This window comes from Coturnix japonica, chromosome 4 (assembly GCF_001577835.2).
Source record: "Coturnix japonica isolate 7356 chromosome 4, Coturnix japonica 2.1, whole genome shotgun sequence".
Classification (NCBI taxonomy): Eukaryota; Metazoa; Chordata; class Aves; order Galliformes; family Phasianidae; genus Coturnix; species Coturnix japonica.
This window is the reverse complement of record NC_029519.1, coordinates 73,404,254-73,428,458: the sequence shown is the minus strand read 5'-3', so window position 1 is coordinate 73,428,458 and position 24,205 is coordinate 73,404,254. Positions and strand designations below refer to the sequence as shown.

Here is a 24,205-nt window from a genome sequence, read left to right as displayed (position 1 = left end):
CCCCTTGTTCTGCTATTATCGGCCCTTTCAAAGAGTTTACTCCCCCCCTGATTATAGGTTCCCTTCAGGTACTGAAAGGCTGCAATGAGGTCACCCCGCAGCCTTCTTTTCTCCAGGCTGAACAAGCCCACTAAACATTGCTGCTCTGACCGGCATGAGGAGGCAAGGGGTACTAAAAATTTACTCTCCTATCTTAATGGTTAAATGACATAGACACTATTTAGCCCAAAGGAAATTGCTGCTGATCCTTGTTCCGTTGGAGTGAAGTCTTTGATGCAAGGGCACTAGAGACCACTAGATGTGTGTGCGCCAAGATTGTCAGAGAGAACTTAGAAAGAAAGGAAGTGTTGGTGAAAACACCAAAAAATTAGTAACATACTTTAACTAACTTGTTAATCAATGGATACAGGCAGCCTGGTGTAATTCACAAGCTGCAAAATGGTAATCCTAGCATGGTACTAACTTACATATAGGCTTGAAGTTAGTCATGACAGCATCCTTCTGCATCTCACAGCTACTTTAAGTCCAGAACATAATTCTGGTTTTTTTTGCAAACTTGGATGCAAACATTGCAATGCAATGGAAAGGGCTTAACTCTTTTGGAAAGGGGATATTTAACAGATATGGCTACATCACTTTTGCTCATGGGGTTAAAACAGCTCTTGTTTTATTGACATGGATATCATGCCACTATTAAGGGCATAGGAAATGTTGTGAGGTAAAGGAAAAGCATTCATTTTTATGATGAATATAACCCATCTGGCTTTTAGCTGTACATCTAAAGTTACAGATAACCAGCAAGGAACAAGGCTGCTCTTCACACAAGTCAGCACAGCCTCAATGTCTAGATTTGATGGCAACTTAAAAGAAGGTTCTAGTTGGCCCAAGATTTTCACTTTGATGCAAAAATCTGTTAAATAAAGACACAACTATCAAATTTAGTAAGTACAGCTAATGTTAACAATATTCACTAAGAAAGAAGATCACTCTGTATTTTAGCGTATTCCGGAGATCCAGATTTAGCCCTTAGCTTTTTCTGTGCTAAGTTTACTATACAAGACTCATTAGCTGTAGCTGTAAAACAAGGCTAATAGCGCTTCCTTTCTGCTTCTTTTCACATGCAGGCAGAATAGAGTATAACACAATCCCAGCTACATAGTCACTAAACAACATCAGAGCACAATTCATGAATACAAAAAATCAGTGTAAATAAATGACTTGTGTGCAAAACATTTCTAAACATTGTCTAAATAAGGACAGATTAAGTATTCCATAAACCTCTATAGGAGTCTTATAGCATCGGGAACTAATTTCCTGCAAGAAAATTCTCTCCTGGAAAAGTCTACTCCAGTTTGACATACAAAGGAGGGTAGAAAGCACTTTTTTAAAAAAAGAAAGAGGTTTAGACCAGCATTTTATTTGTGTAAACTTTAATCTCCTTACAGTAGAAACTTATACAGTACAAGCCAAAAGTGGTATAACAATTTTACAGCAAAGCTTACCAGTAAAATGCAAAACTAATTTGTATAAAAAAGAAAACCAAACAAACAACTGTGCACTTTCTCAAACTTAACTTTGTTCAGCACATTGTTTTGATTTATATATAATAAGGCATTAATTCTATAAGAATCATTTACTATATTCCAAAATTGCATGACCTAGGTGTAACACTCTATAGCCTGATACCATTTTTGTTCCTTTCGATATTTACAGATTTAGTCTGCCTGCATTGGTATGTAGCATACAAGCACTAAGAACAAACACAAGCTTTGCCAATATTAGTTTCACATTGAAAAAGTTTTTATATATATATATATATATATATAAAGCTCACTTGCAATAGCATGATTCTGCATGACTAATTTATGACTATTTTCCTCTGTCAGCATATTTCCTCAACTCCAGTTGTATTTTGGTCTTTCCAAATGAGAAAAACTAAACCTGCCCTGAAGTCTGCTTAAACTGGAAGTGGAACTCATTTCCTTCAGCTACCCAAACCTTGCTCTCTTCCCCCTCCCCAGAACACCAGTCTTAATTTGCTTTGAAAGTTAATTCTGCAATACATGGTATAACTGAATTCACTCTAGCTACTATGTACAGAAATGGCTCAGGCAATTAAGTTAGTCCACCTTGTCATTAGTCAACACAAAGTATAATTACTGTAAGCTGTAAAGGAGGTATCTAGTGTTCCAGAGTAAGTGTGTTTAATTACGGTGGGGGTTTCCTCAGTTCTATTTACATGACAATTTCAGGCTCAATGTTAAATAGTAAGTCATCATTTCCTCTTCGAACTTCAAGTAGTAGAGGTGATTCATTCATCACAGCCTCCTGAAGGTCACTGGAAGTCAGCAAAGGACGCCCATTGACTTTAACAATGATATCTCCATCTTGGATACCTCCTCTGCAAAGAAGAAGGAAACAGACAGTAAAGAAAATGTACCAAGTCTATTTACCACCGCTTTGACTGTTGTGATAACTCTTGGCAACTTTGGGGATAACCCAAAGGCACAATTTTAAGTTGTTTAAACACAAATCATGGCATACTAGGATATGAACAGGAATACTACCCACTAGTATCCATTTGGAGATTTATTTATGAAGAATCATAGAAAATAAAGCGCTCTGCACACCTGTGAGAAGGTGAATTTGGAACAACTTCATGTACGTAAATTCCACTCCTGACATCAGGAAAATCAGCATTATTGTGTTTCAATTCTTCCACCAAGCTAGAAGAAGAAATACAAAGCATTCCATTTCACTACAAAAGTAGAAGCATTCAGAAATTCATATTTACTCCCTAATATATTTATTCTTAAATTTTTGTGGTAAAAAAAAAATGAGCACAGCACAGTGATAATAGCACTCTCTGACCTATGTGCCAAAAGGACAAAAGACATTCCTGTCCCCCTGTCACCTTATAAATTTGCTGATGTTTTTACTTCTTTCATCTTGGAAAATATTTTTAATTTGTCTTTATCTAAAGCACTATTGCTTTTGGCAGCATCTGGCATCATATAGGAGATAAGAACTGTGAGTTTTCCAAGGAAACTACACCTTCCTCAATTTTTTTTCATATATAAAATTGCTTGTGCTTGCTTTTATAAAAAGGACAGGAACCAACTGCAAAATAGAGATTCTGAAAACATCCTCTCACTTCTGAAAAGATCACATCATTTCAAGTCTGTGTACAGTGTAGGCTAAGGCCCTCTTTGAGAGAGATTTAAACTAATGAATTGGTTTGCTGCCCATCATGAAAAGATGGGGACTCTCAAATGGAAAGAAAGCTGAAATGTCTGAATACAGTTTCGCTTCACTTTATTTTTTTATTGAGGAAGCTAATACAATTAAAAGACTTAAACAAACACAGTGGAAAAAAAATAAAAATAGTTTTTTCCTGAAAAAAAAAAAAAAAGGCATGGAGATCTTGCACTGCTTCATTGTACACCACAAAACCAGTGAAATCTTGCATTGTGTTCATATCATAGTTACACAGAGAACCATTCAGAACTCCTCTTTGTTGGTGGTGATCCAGAGATGTTAATACCCTTCCACTGATTTATTCCAGCTGAGGATCTAACCCTTTAGGGAGGACTGAACTCAATAAATAAAGAAGGCTTCACTACAACACCAGCTGGAAATTGTCTTGTTTAATTTTGTAGTCTACTGCCACTTTGGAAGTACGCCTACTGCTCGGAATGAACACAAGTGTTAAAACCCTCATCTATAATTCCAGTATACATCCAGGTAGCAGCAAGATATGAAGCAATAAGAAAGAATATATAGAACTGGAGGAAGGTGTTCATATTCAGAGTTTGTTAGTATGGAAGCAAAAAGGTTTGAACTTTAGCAACTACTTTCCTTCCAGTTAGTGGTTAGACAAGAAATCTCACATCATATGGGCACTACTGACACTGATAAAATTGCTATCAAACCCTCCAGAGTCACCTGAATACAGCAGCCTGTTTAAACAACACCTAAAACCTGCTATCACTCCAGACATGTTTGTCAAGAACCTAAAGAAGTACTCAGGCCCTTCCCAATTCCCTCCATATTTCACACGTTATGCACAATCACCTCTTTGAGATACTTACGCAGGTGTTATTGTCAGCATTCGTATACCAATGAAACGCTTTTTGCTATCTGAAAAGAACACAACAGGCATTTGAGAAATTCAGGCAATCATGGACAAAATAGCTACTTTGTTGACCCAAATACCTGCCTATAGAAACAGGAAGTATCATGACAAAAGAAAACCAAACAACTAATCACAAATCATGCAGATCTACACTGAGGTCATTTATTTTGTTTAACCTTGGTGTATGGAATTACAATCTTGCTCCCTGCCAATGAGAGTAAGAGAGAAGCTCATTTATTGTATGTAAGACTTTTTCCTCAGCAAGTTCAGGAACTATTTAATGAATTATTATCACTTGACTTCAGTAAATAGAAGATCTCATAACCAACTGCCAGTTCTTCTGAAACTGGTCAAAACAGAGTAATCATACATTGTTCTCATTATAACTGAAGAAAAGGGATTAAAAAAAAATGAAATTTCCCAACTTTCAGAGAAGACAGTCTTATAAAGAGAAAAAGAAAAGGCTCACACTGAGTTATGTTCCAATGAATGAAAAACAAGTTAAAAAAGCCCAAATGGACAGGCCTTATTCAGGACTTTACAGAAATTTAAATGGTAGAGATTCACTCCATCAGGAGGAGAGCCACATTTCTGAAGTTAGCTTTTAGTAGTCATGATACTACACAGCTGTTTAATGAACAAATGCAGTTTGATGACTTCCTGGAGTGCTTTGGTAGTTAGTTATGTCCGGTATGAAATAAAATTTCCCCTTACTTGTTCCAGCATAACTATCCCACAATTTCTTTGAGTTTCTCCACATTCTCGTGTGAGGAAAAATATTGTAAAGGAGATGTATAGTATCCTCTAACTTTTGTTCTTTCCAAGAAAAAATAGTCCCTAGTAAAAGAGTTAGGCCTAAATCTTAAGAATGTCCAGTACTCCCATTAGGGTCACCAAAAATGCTAAGTACTAAAAAGTTGTATTTTCTACACTGGATAATCTTATGTCTGTATCTCATCTCTGCTTTTCCCTGTAAACTTTTGGCTCTTGTATTTTCTTGCATTAGTAAAATTACTGTGATCAAAATCAGCAATTAAAGTGCCAGTAGCACAATTACTTGAAAATGTAGTCTCAAAAGCACTGGGCACGGCCATGAACACCCATAATTCTTCCCAAATCTACATGGCAAATACAAACACTCAAGTACGAATTTTCACTTTTATTTTAAAAAGCAAAACATGGTAACTCTGATAAATAAAAAACAATTCCCCCTTTCTGTGATGTTAGGCAGTTAATTGATGAAGTTGTCTCCCTGAGACCACAGTTGACCACACAGATAAACACTCTGCAAGCAGTTTACTGTCTGTATTACACAGTTTGCTGCTGGTCGTCACCTGTGGGATATTGAAGCATGAATACTCTGGGGGGCTGAGTTCAAAATGCTTACATGGAAAGAAATGAAAATAAGAAAAGGGACAAGAGAAACTGATCTGGAAGAAACAAAACAACAAGGGAAAGACTGGACAACGGTGTAGAAACACTGTGTTAAGAATGCTGATTTAAAAGGGAATTATTTCCCCAGTGGCTAATAATATAAGCAAAAAAATAAGGCCTTGGAAAAAGTAATCTGGTAACTACATGCTCACTGTTAAATAAAGGTCTCAATTCACCTTCATCTTTCAGCAGTTTGATCTTATTATACCTTTGTTTATTCAAAACAACCTTCAGCCCTCCCTCTTCAACAAATTTGACACACTTCAAGTAGTGCTTCATTCTTAACCAGTGAACTTAAATACTATTAAGTGGTTCACTTAGTACAGTCTATGGTATTAAGTGAAACTGTTAGCTGTGAGCTATGGGTTATTTTGACTGCAGAATCTTGATTCCTACCTTCCCCAGTCCACGTCATTTTGAACATCAGAAAGCTTCAGGTAAGAAACATTAAGTAAAGAAACTTCCTTCCATTTAATTTAACTCATGACAAATATGTTATACAAAGTTTTCATCAACAATAAGTGGAGGGATTAAAATTGATCACTTTTTTGGAAGTTCCAGCAGAGACTGAACGAGCAGTTGTACTATTTTAACACAAGGGGCCTCATGGAGGACATGTTGGATGTCTTTACTCCTTTAATATTTTATCAAATTAATAACACGCTATCTTCTATCCTAGAGGATTTATGTTAAACACTTCCTGGTTTTATTGTTCTGTTCATGTCTAAACTAACTAAAGGAATAGTTAACAGAGATAGGACTAAAAGTGAGAAATTCTTGCCCATTACCAGCTAAAGGCAGTGGTTAAAAAAGAATAAATCAAGATATAAATGGAGACAATTTCATGTTCTGATTTAGGAATTCCTTGCTATAAAAGGAGTTTGATGTTATTACTTAAATTCAAAATTAGCTAAGAATTTCAGACCTTTCAAGCAGTAAGCATACATAATGTAGTAAACTGCTGGTCAAAAATACATTAGAAAATATTATTCATCACACATACTTAGGAAATACAGAATGTTTAGACAATAATTATCAATGTAAATAATTAATTCAAGCGCCATTCTCTCCTTATATTTCCCCTTCCCTGTCTTATACTTAGTTAAATCATACTTGCAGTTCTTACATGTATGGGACTTCAAGAATGTACACCTCCTATATAAAATTGGCAGCTATCTGATCAGCTGAGATTTAAAAGACTAAAGTTCACATTTATTTAATAATATCCTGATCATCTCCTATATGCTAGAGTTAATCTGGAAAGAGATTTTAGAATTTTATCATCTTCAGGCAATGTGATATTTAGAGCAAAATGGTAATACCCTTAAACTTACTTCTATGACCTAATTGTACCATAAGGGCGGATCCCACTGAAACTACTGAAATGCAGTTGAAGCAAAATAAAACATGATAAAAGCATCCCAAAAATTTTGCTTACATAAATTCCTTATGACAAGAAATAAGGCCTGTACAACAAAAACAAAAACTACTGCTGAAGGTCTAAAAAAAAATGCAAAATTAATTTCAGATATTATGAAAATGTCTGCTAGAAGTCCTCTTCCTCTGTGCATCAAGAGCTCTAAATGACGAATCTTCTGCTCAAAGTTCTTTGGTGAGTTAAAAATAAATAAAGAAATAGCCTATGCAGAGAGCATGTCAAGCAGTGAAAGTCACTAATGTTAAGAGAAAGTGTGAAACCTTCACCTTTGATTACACAGTAATGAGAACGTTGAAAAAACAGGCAGTACATGGAAATCACTCTTCCACTTTTAAGAGCTGCATAGGCAGCACTGGTTAACAGGTTCATCGCTCTGTAGAAGCAGATGTGCCTGAGGGCGCCTAAGGGAACCAGATGGCTTGTATCAATGGTTACATACCCACCTTCTTAGCCCCAACTATCAAGAAGTTACTGACTGGTTCCACTGGTGCTGAAACTCCACTTGTGGACTTCCACTGGGTCTACTTGTAGGCATGGCCGTAGAGAAGCCATTACTCTGCCTTGTCTTGAAATGAGCAATCTGATTTTCTAGGTTATCATCACCACCACTACACACTGCCTCTCTCAGAAGCCAACAACAACAAACCTAAACATAAACAATTTTTGGACTTGCTGGCTGAAACAAAATCATGTCAGCTACCTTGAAATGTATAATTAACTAGTATTTCCATCAGTTTATTTTCTGAAATAAATAAGTGAAGACAACTTAATTTGGGGAATGTAGCAAAGACCACCCACGTCCGTAGAGGTCCTTCCTCACAGTTTTTTTCTGGTAAAGTCTACTTTTTAGGGCTGTGAATAATAAAATGTCACTCCTATTTCTGTGAAGCTGTCTTCTGTTTTCATGTCCGAGGCATTCTATACTAATTAGAGTATTACTAAAGTAATACAGAGTTCTTTTCAGTAGTAGAATCCCAGACCCATGCCTTTTTGCATTTCATTGACAGGTTAAGGTAACGATTGGCAGATGACAGCATCACTGTTTCTTGCAGACTTTACCTTTATTTTGTTTGTCAAGCGACTCTGTGAGGAACTGCGTAATGCGGTCCGATGGAATAGCAAATGAGATCCCAGCCGTAACCTTTAGTGTGTTAATTCCAATGACTTCACCATCCTGTTGGGAAACAGTACTCAATTAATACGCTCCTAAGTGGCAAGGTTCAGCTCACTTCCTAGCGTTTCATTTTAAAAGCTGGCGTAAGTAATTCTGGAGCGCTGTAATCACTCAAGAATTAAACATTACTTCTAAGGGAGGATCTGGGCTCTGATTCACAATCCTTCTCACATTTAACAGGGTTGATCAGAGAGATTACAGCACAGTTTGTTCATCCAAGACCTATCCAACCACTCAGTAAGATATTCCCTCTGCCAAGCAGGTGGTGGAGTCACATCTATCACTACAGCCAGAATTCAAACTGCAAAACCAGGCCTGGTTTTAAAATCAGTAACATAGATTGCCCAGATCTCATCTTAGCCCTTCATCCCAGCTTTCAGAGTGTGAAAGAATGTAACTTCTACCAGGATATATTTTCCTAATTGCTGTATAAAGTTTCCTGTACCCTATAATGCAACATTTCTCAAAGACATATGAACTAAAACCCAATTTGCATTGTTTCTATTAGCCTCAGGTTATCTGTCCATCATTAGCGTGAATGACTAGAAGCTGATATAATCAATGAACCTTTTCAAAGAAAAATCATCCCCCTTATTTCAAGCTAGCTCTTAAAAAAACACACCACACAACAAAAAACAGAAGTAATCTCAACTTACCAGATTAACTAGAGGTCCTCCAGAGTTGCCATACTGTAAAAATGACATAAGGAAACAATAAACTGGTGCTTTACAACAGGAAATGAAAACTGTATTTGAAGCAGTATTTTATTTGTAAGTAAATGAAAGAGATCAAGGCATTTCTTATGCAGCACTGAAGGACACAGTTCTGATGACAGAAAGTTTACAAGTAGGTCCTACCATATTTGTTTACACCTCTTATGATTAGATTTCTCTTTTCAGTAGCAGGCCTTAAATTACCAGCAGCAGCTTAACACTCAAAATAGTTTTTGCCTTAAAATTAACAAGAATCCCTAAGTAATTAATACAAGTGTTTCAACTCTGCTAAATACTGTTAGAATGAGGTTTTAAAAAGTTTTAAAGCTATATTTCTCTAAGTTGCATTCAACATATGCACAGTTTTGAAACAGTTCTATTAATCACTTTGGTTTGTAACACTGTAACTCTTATTCTTGTGCTGGAAAAGAACGCAGTGCTTTGTTTAATCACAGCATTGCTATGAGGTAGGTACTATGTGACATCTGATTTAATAAACAACGAGGTGCATACACCCCTAGGGAGAGCAAATTGCAATTCTGAGCAGTCTGAAATTACCTAATATTTAATGGCTTTCAAAAGGAACGTTGAACAGGACTACAGGAAGTGGGAGGTTGAGAAATTCCTTGTTCATCTTCATGTTGGCTCAATAAGTTTGTTTTTGAGTGAGGCCAGAGTTTTCAAGTAGATCTACTGAACAGCCAAAAGCAGCAACTTACCACTCAAAACAAACCAAAGCTAAGTGATGCATGATAGCAACATGAGCCATATAAACTGTTTACACTTAGATAGCACTGGGCAAAACTTACAGATTCTCTTAAGAATAAAACAGACATTAAAGTTCTAAAAACATCACTGAAGTTTGTTTAATAGAGACTGGTTTCTTATATTGCATCTTTTCAGCAATCAAAAGCCACACACTCGATTTTTATATTTCACATACAAAGAAATTGAAATTGTCTTTTCAGCCTTCCTCAGCTACCATCTCTCCTTCACTTTTCCTCAGTTTAAAGGATCTACTTATGGAAGGAACATTGGTATAAGCAATACAGCTCCACTTAGGAACTTATGGCTATGCTTTCTCCTGCTCCACGTTCCTGCTGTCCTAGCATTTCTCAGAAGGCAGCTGTATGCACATTCCTACAGGAAAGTCTTGGCTGAGCCACAGGAATGCTCTGAGTAGACCAGCACACAAACTCCTCCCATTCTCAGGAGAAAACTAGCACATTAGCTAAGTACACAGCATCCCTATGCCAGTGACTGCATCCATATTTTGTGGTTTCATGTGACAAAGCAACTCATATGTGTTGTCATTTTCCTTACCTCCTTTACCATCAATATTCCATTTGCACTAGTATCATCCAAAACATTTTGCTAACCTAAACTTGCTCACTAGCTTTTGAGGGCAGTGAATGCCTAGGAATATGCAAGAAAATAGTTTGATCTTGAGGAATGTGCACAGGCGTGAAGTCAAGAATCCCATGTTCTAATTTCTTCTCTGCATCCAATTCAGAGTATGTTTCCAAGTAACACATTTATCTTGAGTTTTGCAAACTTTTTTTTTTACATATTAAAAAACTAATTCCAAATCAATGTCTTCGGAGCTTCAGCTTCTGTATTGTTATTGGAACTTCTTGAAAAAGCAAATTTTTATGTCATATCTTAGCACAAAAAAGTATTTACTATTGTTTGTTGTTTTTTCTTGCTCAAAATTTCTCTCAACAGGTCTGTGAAGGATAAGCATGTGCCAAGAGCTTTGCATGTGTGAAATGCTAAGCATTATGAGTTTTCATGTGAAAACTGGTATTGAGCTCCAGCAAACAAATGCTCAATACATTTTTTTTTAAAGTGTAACAGATTTAAGATGTAAAATTTCATGCCATTTTCTACCTCAGATACACACGCAGTACTCTTTTTAGACTTGCTACAAGTTATATGCACATCCAAGGATTTCACTGAAGCACTTTCAACATCTTCTGGCTGCTCTGAAGGATATTGTTTTCATGCATTTCTATACAATGTGCAGTGCTAGAGGGATGTGTAAGTCTATACAGGATTTCAAATTTTATATAATTTTAAATCTAGATTCTCATATGAAGTGTGTGACACACAAAGGGAAACAACAGCCCCCCTATCTCCTTAAAAACACAAGAACAACCAAAAGCTCTCCCTAAGATCTTACCTAGCTGTCCTGACATTAAATTCAAGCAGATGCTATGAATTTGACTGCTCCATCTGCTTCTGGTGGATGGAGATGGAAGAAACTTTTGCTCTATTCTACAGCTTGCTGGACCAGACCAGCTGAACAAGCATGGAGAAAAATGTGTTGATTTACTGCTGGTCAGTATAATCACATCTTACTGCACAAGAGTTACAGAATGAGAGGAGTCTGTCACACATCGTTGCAGACAACAAGCTCATAGAGGTCCATTTTATTTAATATCCTTTTCACAACATTAATGCCTGAACAAAACTGACAGGCACTGTATAGTCTTCTACAAAAATAAGAGCCTATCACTGACTTCAAACAAAGCAGCTTTTATTTGGTGGATTCATCTCTCTGCTGAATATGTGGGTATTTCAAGGTCCCAGGACTGTGAAGCTCAGCTTCTCGCATACCTAGTACTTACATTGATAATAGCATCTGTCTGAATGTAATCCATATCCGAGTCCCGCAAGCCAAGTTCTTTGCCATCTCGCTGAGCAGTGCTGACAATACCTGTTGTCACAGTGTTCTGTAGGGCAAATGGGCTTCCAATCGCCACCACAAATTCTCCTGGTCTTAGATCAGCAGAGTGTCCCAGTAACAATACGGGTAATTTTTTCTTAAATAAAACAGAAGAAAAAAAGCAGTCATTAGTTTATAATGAAAATAACTAGAAAGATTTTTAAAAACTTGTTAGAAGTTAGGAACGTATACTTTCCATTATATTAATGCATCTCCCTAGAATATGATCCCAGAATCATGCCTGATAGCATTAGTATACTGAAGGAGATTACTGCCTTAAACTATCAGAAACAAACTGCCATTGGCATTACCTTCCAATTTCATCCAGAAAATGCAAGCAAGATTCTGAACAAGATTTCCCTGCTTTCCAGCAGGTTCTTCCCTCCTCCTCCTAGCAATAAAATACAAGCCTGCCACTTCTCCTACATTTTCTGCCAGTAAATGTACTGGACACTAAACTACAATAAGTAATCAGAATGGTCCGTGTCTTCAGGGAAAGGTAGCCAAACCTGGCCATGTGTTAGCTGAGCTGCTTCTCTTTTATAACAGCTCCTTGAATCATTTGAATTAGAAGGGACCCTTAAAGGTCATCTAATCCAACTACCCTGCAATAGGTAGCTAGATCAGGCTGCTCAGAGCCTGGTCCAAACTCACTTTGAATGTTGCCAGGGATGGAGCATCCATCACCTGTCTGGCAAACCCGCACCAGGACTTCACTATTCTTACTGTAAAAACTTACTTATATCCCATCTAGACCTCCTCTTTTTATTTGAAACCATTTCCCCTTATCCTATCACAACATGCCTTGCTAAAGTGCCTGCCTCCTTCTTTCTTATAGCCATCCCCTGCAGAGAAGACAAAGTTATTCAATTCTAAGATGCAACAAAAATTCCAGGCCTATAGAAACAGTTTGTTCAGTACGTTGTTATCTCCAGGCACATTTCCAAGGAATCCCTAAGCATATATTCCAGCCAGTACGTCTGTACTCAATGAAACTTAGACAAGGTTACCAAATTAAGTAATTCAGCTCTTTATACCACTCACCTTAGGGTGGATTTTTATTGTTGCAATGTCAGATTTCTTGTCAATGTCTCTGATGGTTGCTTCATATGTATCTCCATTCTGTAGCTGCACTTTCAACTGCTGTCTCCCTGATATAGCATTGGTACTTGACACCACATGTGCATTGGTCACAATTAAACCAGAATCAGACATAATAAACCCAGATCCACTGGAAAGTGGGACATTTCGACCAAACAGAGGGTGCCTAAACAAGAAGCAAGTAACTGTAACTCATAAGGCAAACATAATTTAAAGAAGATTACATCAGAGATCATTTACCATCTTTCAGCCAATAACAGAGCATTTGATGACCAATGTTGAAATCTTCACAAAAAAAAAGAAATAAAATTAATCTCTTTCTGAAAACTGCACATTGATTTTAGTCAGGGAGATAGAAATTGGGTTTTATTTTATTTATTTATGTATTTTGAAAGCTTAGTCCTTTTCCTTGTAGCCAGGCAGAGGAGCAAACAAAGAGGGGATGTCTCAGGGAATCATGAAGCAAAAGGGCAGACTGTCAGAAAAAGATGTCTGGGGACTAAAAGGATTGGGAATGTCAAAGACAAAAGAAATGAAAAATACTAACAAGAGGTACTTTTGGTAGGGAATGATGTTCACTGCACTACAGACAGGACTTTATAAACTGTTTAAAGTACTATGACTTTTCTCTGTGAACAATTACAATTGCTTAATGACCTTAGATTTGTTAGAGGAACAGAAAATGCTGCAGAAGATGAGAAAAGGTCCACAAATTCTTCCTTCTTTTAAGATGTGATCCTTATTAGGAAATTGTTTGAAAGTTCCGGGTTATTCAGCAGTAAAGAACTGGAGTCAATCCCAGGCAGAAGGCAGTATAACAATTAGCACCCAGGCTGCTGGAAAAACATTTTCTTATAAAGAAAAAAAAATACCAACAAAAAAGCCTTCATATAGAATGCAAATATCTTAAAAACATTCATTTGTAACGTTCTCTCAAAATACTAATCACAAATTGGTAACTGTAGCATTCAGGAGATATCTCAATTTCACAATCTTTGTATTTTCCTTCTCCAAATAAATGAGTTTGCTATGTTTCAGAGTATTCTATGAACATTAGAAACTCAAAGTCAGTATGTTCTGTTTAATTGGAAAGGGAAGAAAGAAAAATGTTTGTAGACTTTTGTAAAACAAAGCAATTACAACTGAAAGAATTAAAAGTTACCTGAGGAACAGTTCAATGTGCACAACTGCAGGTGCAATCTTCTCCACCACATCTGCTATGAAGTTGAATTTGTATCTCGGACTGCTGGACTGTAGGTGACCTATACTAGCAGAAAGAATTGGATATGTTAGTAAGACTATACCCTTTTCACCAAGCAGATAAGATAAAAATAATTTCAAATCTGTTTCTCCTACCAAGACAGCTTTCAACTAGAAACTGGAAAGTCTGTGGGTACTTGTCCCACTGCTCTGCTCACCCCCACGAGACAGAAGTTTCTTATACCCTGTCTGAATCTTTCTTGTAGAAATTCATGTTTCAATTCACACTTGTGGTCTCTCATCCTTCCACTACTTGCAGCTATGAAGAGCCTGGGTTCACTTTCTCAATAACTTCTTCATGAATACCAGAAGGCTGCTGTTAGGTCCTCCTGAAGCTCTCTTCTCCAGGCTGAACAAGCCCTGTTCCCTTACCTGGCTCTCACAGCACATATGCTCCCATCCCCACAAACATCTTGGTGACATTCTGATGAACTCATTATAGTTTATCAAAGTCTTTCTTGTATGGAGAGGTCCAATAGGATGTGGTTTTCAATCTGTAGTCTAACAAGTACTCAGTAATATAGCTGCAGCATTTGGGAACTTCTTTTACAGCACAAGTTTGGAGTTTTTGAAGTAGATACACTAGAAATTTGCTGTAAACGATAACCTTTAACATTTAAGATTTAAGCTGTCACAAGTAGTTTAACACAGCAATAGTTTACCATATGATAAGTGTTCATCTAATAAAGCTATGTAGGTCAAACAGCATTATGCAGAGCAGTTAGAAGTACAGAATATAATTCTGTGGAATAGAGATCTTAGAGGAAAATAGCATCATGACTTCTAATGTCATAACATCACAAACAACAGTATTCTGGAAGAATGCCATGTTTATCTGCAGTCCTACTGCATGGATACGCATCACCACATATCTTAAACATATGCTAGGAGACATATCACTACATTCAAATATCAGTGTTAACTATGGGATCCAGGGCACGAGTAGAGAAATTGTAATTGGATACAGCAATAGCATGTTTTGCTTTTTTCCAAATCCGGTGCTGCAGGATGCCATTTATTCCAGGAGTTCAGATTCTATTTGGTGAAGAAGTGCGGAGTCTACACTTTAACTCCTATTTTTTAATGTCTAAATGACACCAACTATACAGAAGCAATGCTTTGTGCCAACATGATTTGCTCCAAGTTCAGCTCATGCAGAAGAATGAGCTCACAGTAGGTCTCATACTATTTTGTGTAATTCTCAGTTCAAAGGTTATTTTCACCACTGTAACTAAGGACGTGAAGCAAAGACAGTAGCTTTGCAACTTTTGGAACAGACACAACACAACTATGAATAAAAAGTATTAAAGAGATCAGACTAAGACAACTAGGTATTTCTCCATAAAAATCTGTGAGTACTTTTCCCCATTACTGGATATGAAATTTACTTTCAAGGGGAAAGAAACCATGCTTACATTTAGCAAGCTAAATTTATATGATACAGTATAAACAGATGGAACTTGGCAGGACTAGTTTCAGTCTATTATTTCTATGTACATTCTCACGCACTCTGAAAAATCACTCTAAACAATTGAATACACTTCTTTCAGTACTTGGCTTAAAAGAGATGATACAAGCAAGAATTAAAAAGTCAGACAAACGTAAGCACAATACACTATCATTTATTTTGCTTTCTGGGACACTGAAGATTGATCTTAGCTTCAGCTCATTAGAAGCTTGCCTGATTACGCAGCATATCCTTTGAAGTCTACTAACATGACTTTAAATGCTTGCATACACAGCAGTGTTCACTGGTAGGATTCAACATTTTCATCAAGTGTGCCTTAACACAAATGACTGCACATGTATGAAACACAGTTGGACAGACCTTCAGTCACTGTACAAGAACTGAAGTGCATGTGGGAAAGGCACTATGAATGCAGGCTTTCTATTGGTGTACATCAGTGTGGCTCTGCATGACTAAGGGCAACTAAATCTCTTGGTATCTTCTGAGTGCTGAATTGTTCCAACCCATGCCACATTGTCACAGCACTGTACAAGGCCAAAAGCCAAGGAAGAAGCCTGCCAAAAGCTCAGCGTCACACTGCTCCTAACCCATCACGAGGCAAACATTATGAATGGCTTTCCAGGTATGATGTGGGGGTAAGTAGAAAGAAAATCTGAATAAGACAGCAGATGAACATAAATATTGAAAGAGTGAAAGAAAATAAAATGCAATAAAATAGAGATGAAACTGTAAAACTGAAGCAAAGCTTCACTTCTTCCCATATAATTGTTAGAGTATTTCTTGGTCTGAACACAAATCCTGAGACTTGCTGCTGGGATCAGAAAATAGCAACTCTCAGACCTAAAGGTGAATCCAAATTGGCCTTCCCTAGTGGAAGGGGAAAATTAAAACAAAGGAGGATTAAGAATACACACATAAGCTCTGTAAGAAAGGTCTAGTTGAAAATTGTTGGGCTGATGAGAGATGAGCCGTCCTTATTAGAATCTGCTGATGGCTAAATACTGGTGAAAACTGACTTACAACCTTGATATACTTGCATAGAAACTCTTCAGTCCCATTCTGGAAGCTGGGGGTGACAAGAAGCTATGTGTCAGACCTTCAATCTATCCTTTGATTTGCATTACCTGGTAGAGAACTGCTACTGCGCCTACTAAAACATAGCATTAAATGTACCTTTTTCATTTTCCTCTCTCCCACCAGACGTTCTTGCTGCCTTGCAGTTCCATGCAGCTCTCAGACCTCTGCTGGACTGTGACTGTAAAAGCTCTGAGTTTCATTTTTTTTGACCTATTGACCTACTGAGACCTGTCGCATATTTTTCCAAAGGTTTCTCAATAGCACCCATTATTCTCCATGTTGTTACTCTGTGCTCAAAATCATTTCACATTAGCCAAAGCTAATTTATCTTGGCAAAAAGAAACAATGTAAGCCTATTAACTATCTATAAAAAAACCAAGACATTAAAAAGTGCTGCAAACCTGAAGCAAAATCAAATTTATAGTCCTAAGATTTCTGTATTTTTCTTATTAAAAGGACTAGATTTGTCCAATCCATGCCCTCAATTCAACCAGATTCAGCAAATCTCAACTCTCATTCCAGCACCTCTCACAGAGCACTTAAAATCCACACTTGGGAATAGGTACATAAACTGCAGTTTAAATTGCTCAGTCTGTTTTGTTAAATTTGATCTCATGGTTCTAATTCTATGGGCTCTGACCACATTGGATTTATATATAGCTAAAGCTAAGTGACAGTCAGGTAGGAGTCACTTACTTTCAGCCAAAGACTTGGATAACAGCATTACCTACAGGATATGAGTTCATTTAATAGCTTTATGTTTACTTTCTTGCAGAGGCAGTAAACCCAGTCCAATCATATTAACACTGCTGTAAATCAGGAACAATAACGAATTTGTGGAGTTGAAAAAGAACTGGGGGGGGGGGGGGGGGGGGGAAAGGGAAGAAAAAAAAAAAAAAAAAAAAAGCAGAAATAAATTGTCATTATCCTTCTGAAGACAATAAAATTAGAACCATTTAGAATCTCAGAAGACTGGAAGTTTTTGAGCATCTGCCAACTTACCGTAGAATTGAATCAAATCACATTCAGTGCTTTCTTAAAGACAATACTTTGTGTTAAGAGCCACAATTTTAAATGCATTAGGAATTTGTGAGCCCGGGAGACTTATTCTTTTGAGACTGTTCTCTCATTCCTCTTCTAAAACCAACTTCAGAAAGGATCTGTATGTTCAGCAAAATTATTATGTCTAAGAAAAGACTGCAACCTGGCAGATCTGATCTCTGGGGATAAATATTGTCCTTACTGTGCTTTCATGGAAATAAATGAAAGACAAATAAAAGATTATAAAGTCTCTACTTAAAAAACAGAAACATCTGCTGGAAATGTAGGTTCATGGGCAGTTTTTCTGATGAATTCAGCATTAAGATCAAGTTGCATAGCTGTGCACTGACCATAAAGCCTTGATGGCTTTAATGCCACTTTATGGTTCAGGCAACTTGTTTATACAATGGATGTCTACCATGAACAGATGAAAACAATTTGGTAAACCAACACCAAAGTTGCTTTCTTGTGCAATACAGCAGTCACAATGACTAGACAGAAAAACTAGCACATGCCTTCCATCAAAGGTACTTAACCAGCTCACTGAATTCAGAAGCTTGTTATTCCTCCTTCCCAAGTGACTCTCACTTTGAGACACTATGAGAACATCTCCTTTCTGATGGGTATGAAAGCAATAAAGCACTGTACTCTCAAATATACCAAGCAATGTACAGGATTCATCCTCACCTGCAGGAACTCAAAACAATATCAGACACGAGGAAAACAATCAGTAAAGAAATTTAGTTGGACTTTATTTGTAGCCAACACCTTGCAGCACATTTCCCTAAATATAGCTGGAGTCAGTTGCAAAGCTTTGATGACAGCACTGCTGGTAGGAGACCTCAGTACCTCTTAATTGGGCAATTTCTCAGAAATGAAAGCACTGACATACTTAGTCATTTACTCCTCTGTATCTTTATGGTTACACACTTGCACATTACAAATGCCTCAGGTAGAATGACCTGCATTTACACTCCTTAGGTTAACTGTATTTTCAACTGTGTTTTTTTTCAGGAACTTAACTTCTAGGCTCCTGTCAGCCAAACCTTTTTAAGACAAGGGTAAGGCTTTACATCACGCCCACTTCGCAACAGCAACTTCAGTTATACAGGGCAGAATCCTTTAAAAGACCAGTGTTAAAGCCAGTGGGCCATGTTTCCTGGAATTCATTTTTTCAAAGGTTTTCTAATCAGTCTTTTGGATTTTGTCTCATAAGGCAACCCAAATCCTTTGACATTTGAGCTACCTTCCATAAGGAAAATAACGCTGCAAAGAATTATTAACTGTACCAATAATGCAGTATTGAGAGCTCATGAACATTCCTCTGTGTAAGAAAATATCTGAGATAAATTGGCCATAAATCACAGGTGATTTCATGAATACTTTGGGTGAGGATATTTTAATAGTAGATTATGTGACACTGTAAAATATTATATTTGTTACAGTAGGAAATAGAGCTGTGTAGGAACAGGTCTTTGACTACAGAGTTTGTCTTCCATAAACATTTATACCATTACATCAGTCTATACAACTTTGTGCCATAAAGTGATAAAAGGAAGGAAAAAGCTAGCTGTTTCAGTAAATTACCATATAGTATGATATCTTGAGTTAAACAGGTGGGGAAAAAAAGCACCATCACAATTATTTGTAACATACAATTTAAATATATCCAGAAGTTCTGCATACCAGTCATAGTAGTGTCTTTGATAAGTTTATGCATCTGCTTAGATGCATAAGGCTAACAACATAGGTAGTGGTTTTCAGGACACAGGCATATACTGAAGAATATCTCATTGCAGCCTTATAGTATTTAAAAGGAGATTATAAAAAGAAGGGAAAACAACTTTTTATGAGGTTAAGGGTAATAGGACAGGGGAAATGGTCTTAAGCTCAAGGAGGGAAGGTTTAGATTGGATGTCAGGGGGAAGTTCTTCACAGAGAGAATGGTGAGGTGCTGGAACAGGCTGCCCAGAGCAGCTGCGGATGTTCCATTCCTGAAGGTGTTCAAGACCAGGTTAAATGTGGCCCCTGGCAACCTGGTCTAATGCCAGATCTGGAGGCTGGTGACCCTGCCTGTGGCAGGGGGCTGGAACTTGATGATCCTTGAGGTCCCTTCCAACCCAAGCCGTTCTATGATTCTGTGATAGAAGCAGAAGTATCTAGAGCTGCCCCTCAGAAACACTGAAGATTCTGAAAAGAACTAAGTCATGCTATGTAAGGCTACTATTACCCATGATTATTTTAATATATGCATAGTTAAGTAAAACTGGATTGACTTTGTAACTAGATTAGGCCTCCAAACTCTGAGTCATCTGAGGCCAGATTTCTTTCACCAGTGGGGAAAATAGAGACACTCGACAGTAATTTTAAACTGTTGATTTTCTTCTAAAACCTTTCATTACAGACATTGCATGTTGTTGTTAAAGAAAAAAAAAGAAAAAAAATACAACGAAAAGAAGTACCATAACTGACTTCTATTCCTGGCTCAGCCACCAGCTCAATATGACCTTGGGCAAGACACTTAGATTCTCTGAGCTTCAGTTTGTACAGCTGTAGAACTGAGTAAAAAAAAATTAGAACTTCACAGAGAACCAGATGCTTCAACTAAGCTGAGGTTAACCAGAACAAAACATAAAGCCAAAATAAAGTGAATACTAAAAAAGTTGCTTGAAAAAAAAGCATTACTTCTACCTCAACACTCTGAATTCCTAAGCCTTTTAAACAGTAGGCTCAGGAGGATTTCTTAAAGAGAATGTCATACACGCCAACCCCCTGACAGTATGTTAGCCCCTAGATGCAGGCTAGTTCACTCATTTTGGGTAAACACTCTAGATATGTCGAGTGGATCAGTTCCAACCAACTAGTTGGAGTACTAAAGCTGATGGATGCTTATGGGGAACACAAAGAAACAAACAGCAATTTATAACTGCAAAATACAGGAGAGACTGATCATCACATCTCCAGGTTAGCATCCGAGTAATTCTGGGCTCCGAAAAGATACATGCACTAATACATGATTTAAAACCCTGCTACACATATGATTCTTCTTTCCAGGAACTGTATGCGAAAAGATGTATAAGTACAATCTTAAAATAATATACAAGGAAGTGTGTGAAAATAAACTAGAAATGTTAACACTTCCACGAAGTGACCAATTTTAGTAACACTGACAAAAAAATAAAATAAAAAAAGCAATGTAGGTGGTTACTAAGCTTTTTAAAGTTATACCATCCAGCCTGAGGTTATCACAGATTATTACAATAGCCTAGGACAAGCAGAGGCCGTAGTATCCTACTGATAAACAAAGGACTATCTGATCTGATTTTAAACCATAAGTAAAATTCGTAGGCATCCATTCCCCTTTCAATTCCTCAAGACTACAGCTACAGCATTTCCTGTCAGAGGAAAATAAAACAGAACATGTGAAACATAGTCTTCTATCTGGTGCTTTTTCTGCATAGTTTGAGCAATACAGCCTTAACCTGCACTTCTTGCTAGAGATACTCATCTGGTAAATACAATTAACATCTGCTAACATCTCCAGGGAAGGTCTCAGAGCACACTTGCAGGCTGTGCTCTGTGTAGGATGTGCCATAATGGCTCTGCAGGGCAGCCCAGGCATGTAATGTCATTGAAACACATCAATAGCGAGTGCCAACCCTGGGATGGTTCAGTCTGGAGAAGAGGAGGTTCAGGAGAGACCTTATTGTTCTGTACTACTCCCTGAAAAGAGCTTGTAGTGAGGTGGGGGTCAGCCTCTTTTCCCAGGTAAAAGCAATAAGAGAAGAGATACTGGCTTTGAGATGTACCATGGGAGGTTCAGGTTTGCTGTTAGAAAAACTTCTCAGGAAGAGTAAAGTATTAGAAAGGACAGCCCAGGGACGTGGAGGAGTCACCATCCATGGAAGTTCTCATAAAAAAAAAGAGCAGACTTGACAATGAGGGACATAGTCTAGAGACGTTGCAGGCATAGGTCCATGTTTGGTCTATATGAACTTAGTGGTCTTTCCAACCTTAATGACTTTATGGCTCCAAAACAAGAGTGATGTGAATGGTTTCAGGGCAAACTTGTGGCACTGCCTAGATGATGACTGTGAAGGGTGTCAGTGCTGCACTGATCCGACAGCTGTGCCTGTGGTATCCACAGCCATGCCACCACCGTACAACCTTCCCAGCTTCCACCACAGGATCAAGAAGAGGGATCTGTGCTGCTCACAGAGAACCTGATCCCCTTCACGTGCCCCTGATCCACACCACAGCGATTACCAGCAACAGGGTGAACTGTTTGGCCCTGGGGGAACCCCCAGCTCTCCTAACCACCCCAACCCTCACCTCTTCCCACCCCTGCATGAAGCCCTCGCCCCGCATCAGGCCCCGCCATGCTCCTACCCGATTCACAGGCTCCCTTCTGCACCTGGGCGACAGCGGGCAGCCCGTGCTGCAGCGCCTTGCGGCTCACAGCCTTCAGCTGGCAGATGTTATCGTAGGTGAGGCCGTCGCTGCCGCACACCTGAGCGCTGAGCTTGCACTGGCAGACCCCCTTGGCGAAGCGCTTGCCCATGGGGTAGCGGCAGTCCAGGCTGTCCCCGCAGGGAGGGTCTTCCTTGCGGCCACACGAGTCCCCTTCTCCCGCGGCGCAGATGAGGCAGCAGTTGCAGCGGTCGGGGACGTATCCGCTGGGGCAGCTGGGGCTGGGGCACTTGGAGACATCGCAGCGGGTCGGGCACTTGGCTCGGGCTGCCGGGAGCTCGGCGAAGCCGCGGCTGATGCAGAGAACGAGAAGCGAGCTGAGCAGCGACAGCCGCATCCTCGGCGGCAGGAGGGGAGCGAGGAAGAAAGGGGAAAAGTGCAGTCACGGTGCAGGGAGGAACGGGAAAGTCGAATAGTGCGCACACGGGTGGGGAAGTCCTTGCAGACAGCAACAGACGGGAAGGCGGAGGCTGGAATACGAAGCTGCGGGACTAGCTGGCAGCGCTGAGGGGCCCGGCCATGGCCCAGCGGCCGCAGGAGGCAATGAGGACAAGCTGGGACGAGCGAAGCGATGAGGGTATATGTGGGACGAGCCCGGGGCCGCCGCCGCCTCCAGCAGCGGCCGTCGGAGCGCCGCCACCGCCAGGCCCCACCCCGGGCAGGGAGGGACCGCACGTTCCCCTCGGGCGGGGACGCCTGGAGAACTGGCTGCCCAGGGGGAAGGGCCGAGGTCCCCGCTGCAGCCGTCTGGAGGTGTGAGGCAAGAGGATGCTCTAAAATAACGATATATATATGTTTGCGTGTGTGAAGGTGTATATCTGAAGTTGTAACTTATGGGAAAAGAGGGGTAGAAAACTATTCTGTCTCCCCACGTAGAATCATTTGAGTTGGAAGAGACTCAGAATGTTCATATAGTCCCCTGTAATGAACAGGAACAGCTACAGTTCAATCAGGTTGCTCAGAGCCCCATCCAGCCTTGAGTGTCTCCAGGGATGGGACATCCACCACCTCTCTGGCCAGTCTATTCCAGTGCCTCACCACACTGCCAAAAACTTTCCTTATATATGATCTAGATCTCCTCTCTTTTAATTTGTAACCATTTCCCCTTGTCCTATTGCAACATTCACAGCTAAAGAGGCTGTCCCTTTCTTCCAGAAGCCTTACAGTAACTTAAGAAGAGAGACCTCGGTCATAACTCATCCAAAGACCAAACGAGCATGGCAAACCTTCCTTGCTGCATATGACTCACCCTTCACTTCTGCCCATAGTTCCCTTATCACATAAGAGATGCTACTCATTCAGCTCTGAAAGGTAGTGCCTTGGGCTTCCTCTTGATACCATCCCACTGACTGGGTGTAAGTAGGCAGTGGATGGCTTTAATTTACTGACCAGCTGCACCTGGTTTCACAGTCATTTGAAGGGAGAAGTGGAGACACGTTAGTACTGTCTTCTAGTTAAGGACCTTGAGTAGAGTAGGGAGAATCTTCAGCTACAGAAAGCTGAGGGTATTTTTGTTTCTCATGTTATAAGGACGGGATTCGAGACTGGATTCTGCAGAGAGCTACAGTCCCTCTTAAAGAAAGCTATAGGTGACAGCTAAAGATATTTTGTGGCTCAAGGTGAAAAAGGCATAAATTTTGCTGCATCTCAGCAAAGGTAAGACTGGCTGTTTTTTTTGCAAAGCAATACATAAAATATGAAAAAGAAGTCTATATTTTGATCCCAACTTGCTCTTTATGGAGACAGGAGATTCCTGAAATGAAGTGTTCAATCTGAAACATAGATCAGAAGGAAACAAGGGCTCTGTGTGTATAAAACATGAATGTTTTCATTATTTGTGATAACATTTACAAGGAAGAGCTCGGCGAAAGTATTTCAGATTATGAACAAATAGCAGTTTCTGTGTTATTGCTGTTAGAATACAGAATTTTTCATAGCTCTACTGATATTCTTATTAGTTAGCTTCTTTTGTAATTGCACATGAAGATTTCCTACAGCATGTAGGAAGTACAAGATAAGTACAGAGATGAGTAGCAGGACAGGCTTCCCAGGGAGGTGGTTGAATCACCATCCCTGGATGTGTTTAAGAGCCATTTGGATGTGGTACTCAGGGATATGATTTAGTGGAGGGTTTTTAGAGTTTGCGTACTGGTGAGGCTGAGGTTG

The 24,205-nt window shown here is 39.0% G+C and overlaps 1 protein-coding gene across 1 annotated transcript; it reads right to left on the bottom strand.

Annotated features, from left to right (window-relative positions):
• Positions 1-1,397: 1,397 nt before the first annotated feature.
• On the bottom strand, positions 1,398-22,681 carry HTRA3 (HtrA serine peptidase 3). The gene is made up of 9 exons (XM_015862900.2): positions 21,959-22,681; positions 13,886-13,985; positions 12,667-12,889; positions 11,525-11,719; positions 8,838-8,870; positions 8,067-8,181; positions 4,092-4,140; positions 2,631-2,726; positions 1,398-2,401 (listed from the first exon to the last, which is right to left on the bottom strand). Exons 1-9 carry the CDS (start codon positions 22,374-22,376, stop codon positions 2,236-2,238), a joined length of 1,395 nt encoding a protein of 464 aa, XP_015718386.1. The 5' UTR covers positions 22,377-22,681; the 3' UTR covers positions 1,398-2,235.
• Positions 22,682-24,205: the final 1,524 nt, after the last annotated feature.

Coding starts and splice junctions, on each gene's coding strand:
- HTRA3 (XM_015862900.2), bottom strand. CDS start 22,376: ATGCGGCTGTCGCTGCTCAGCTCGCTTCTCGTTCTCTGCATCAGCCGC. Junction 11,720..12,666: donor CAATAAAAATCCACCCTAAG/GTGAGTGGTATA, acceptor GTTTTATTTAAG/AAAAAATTACCCGTATTGTT. Junction 8,871..11,524: donor AGACAGATGCTATTATCAAT/GTAAGTACTAGG, acceptor TCATTTTTACAG/TATGGCAACTCTGGAGGACC.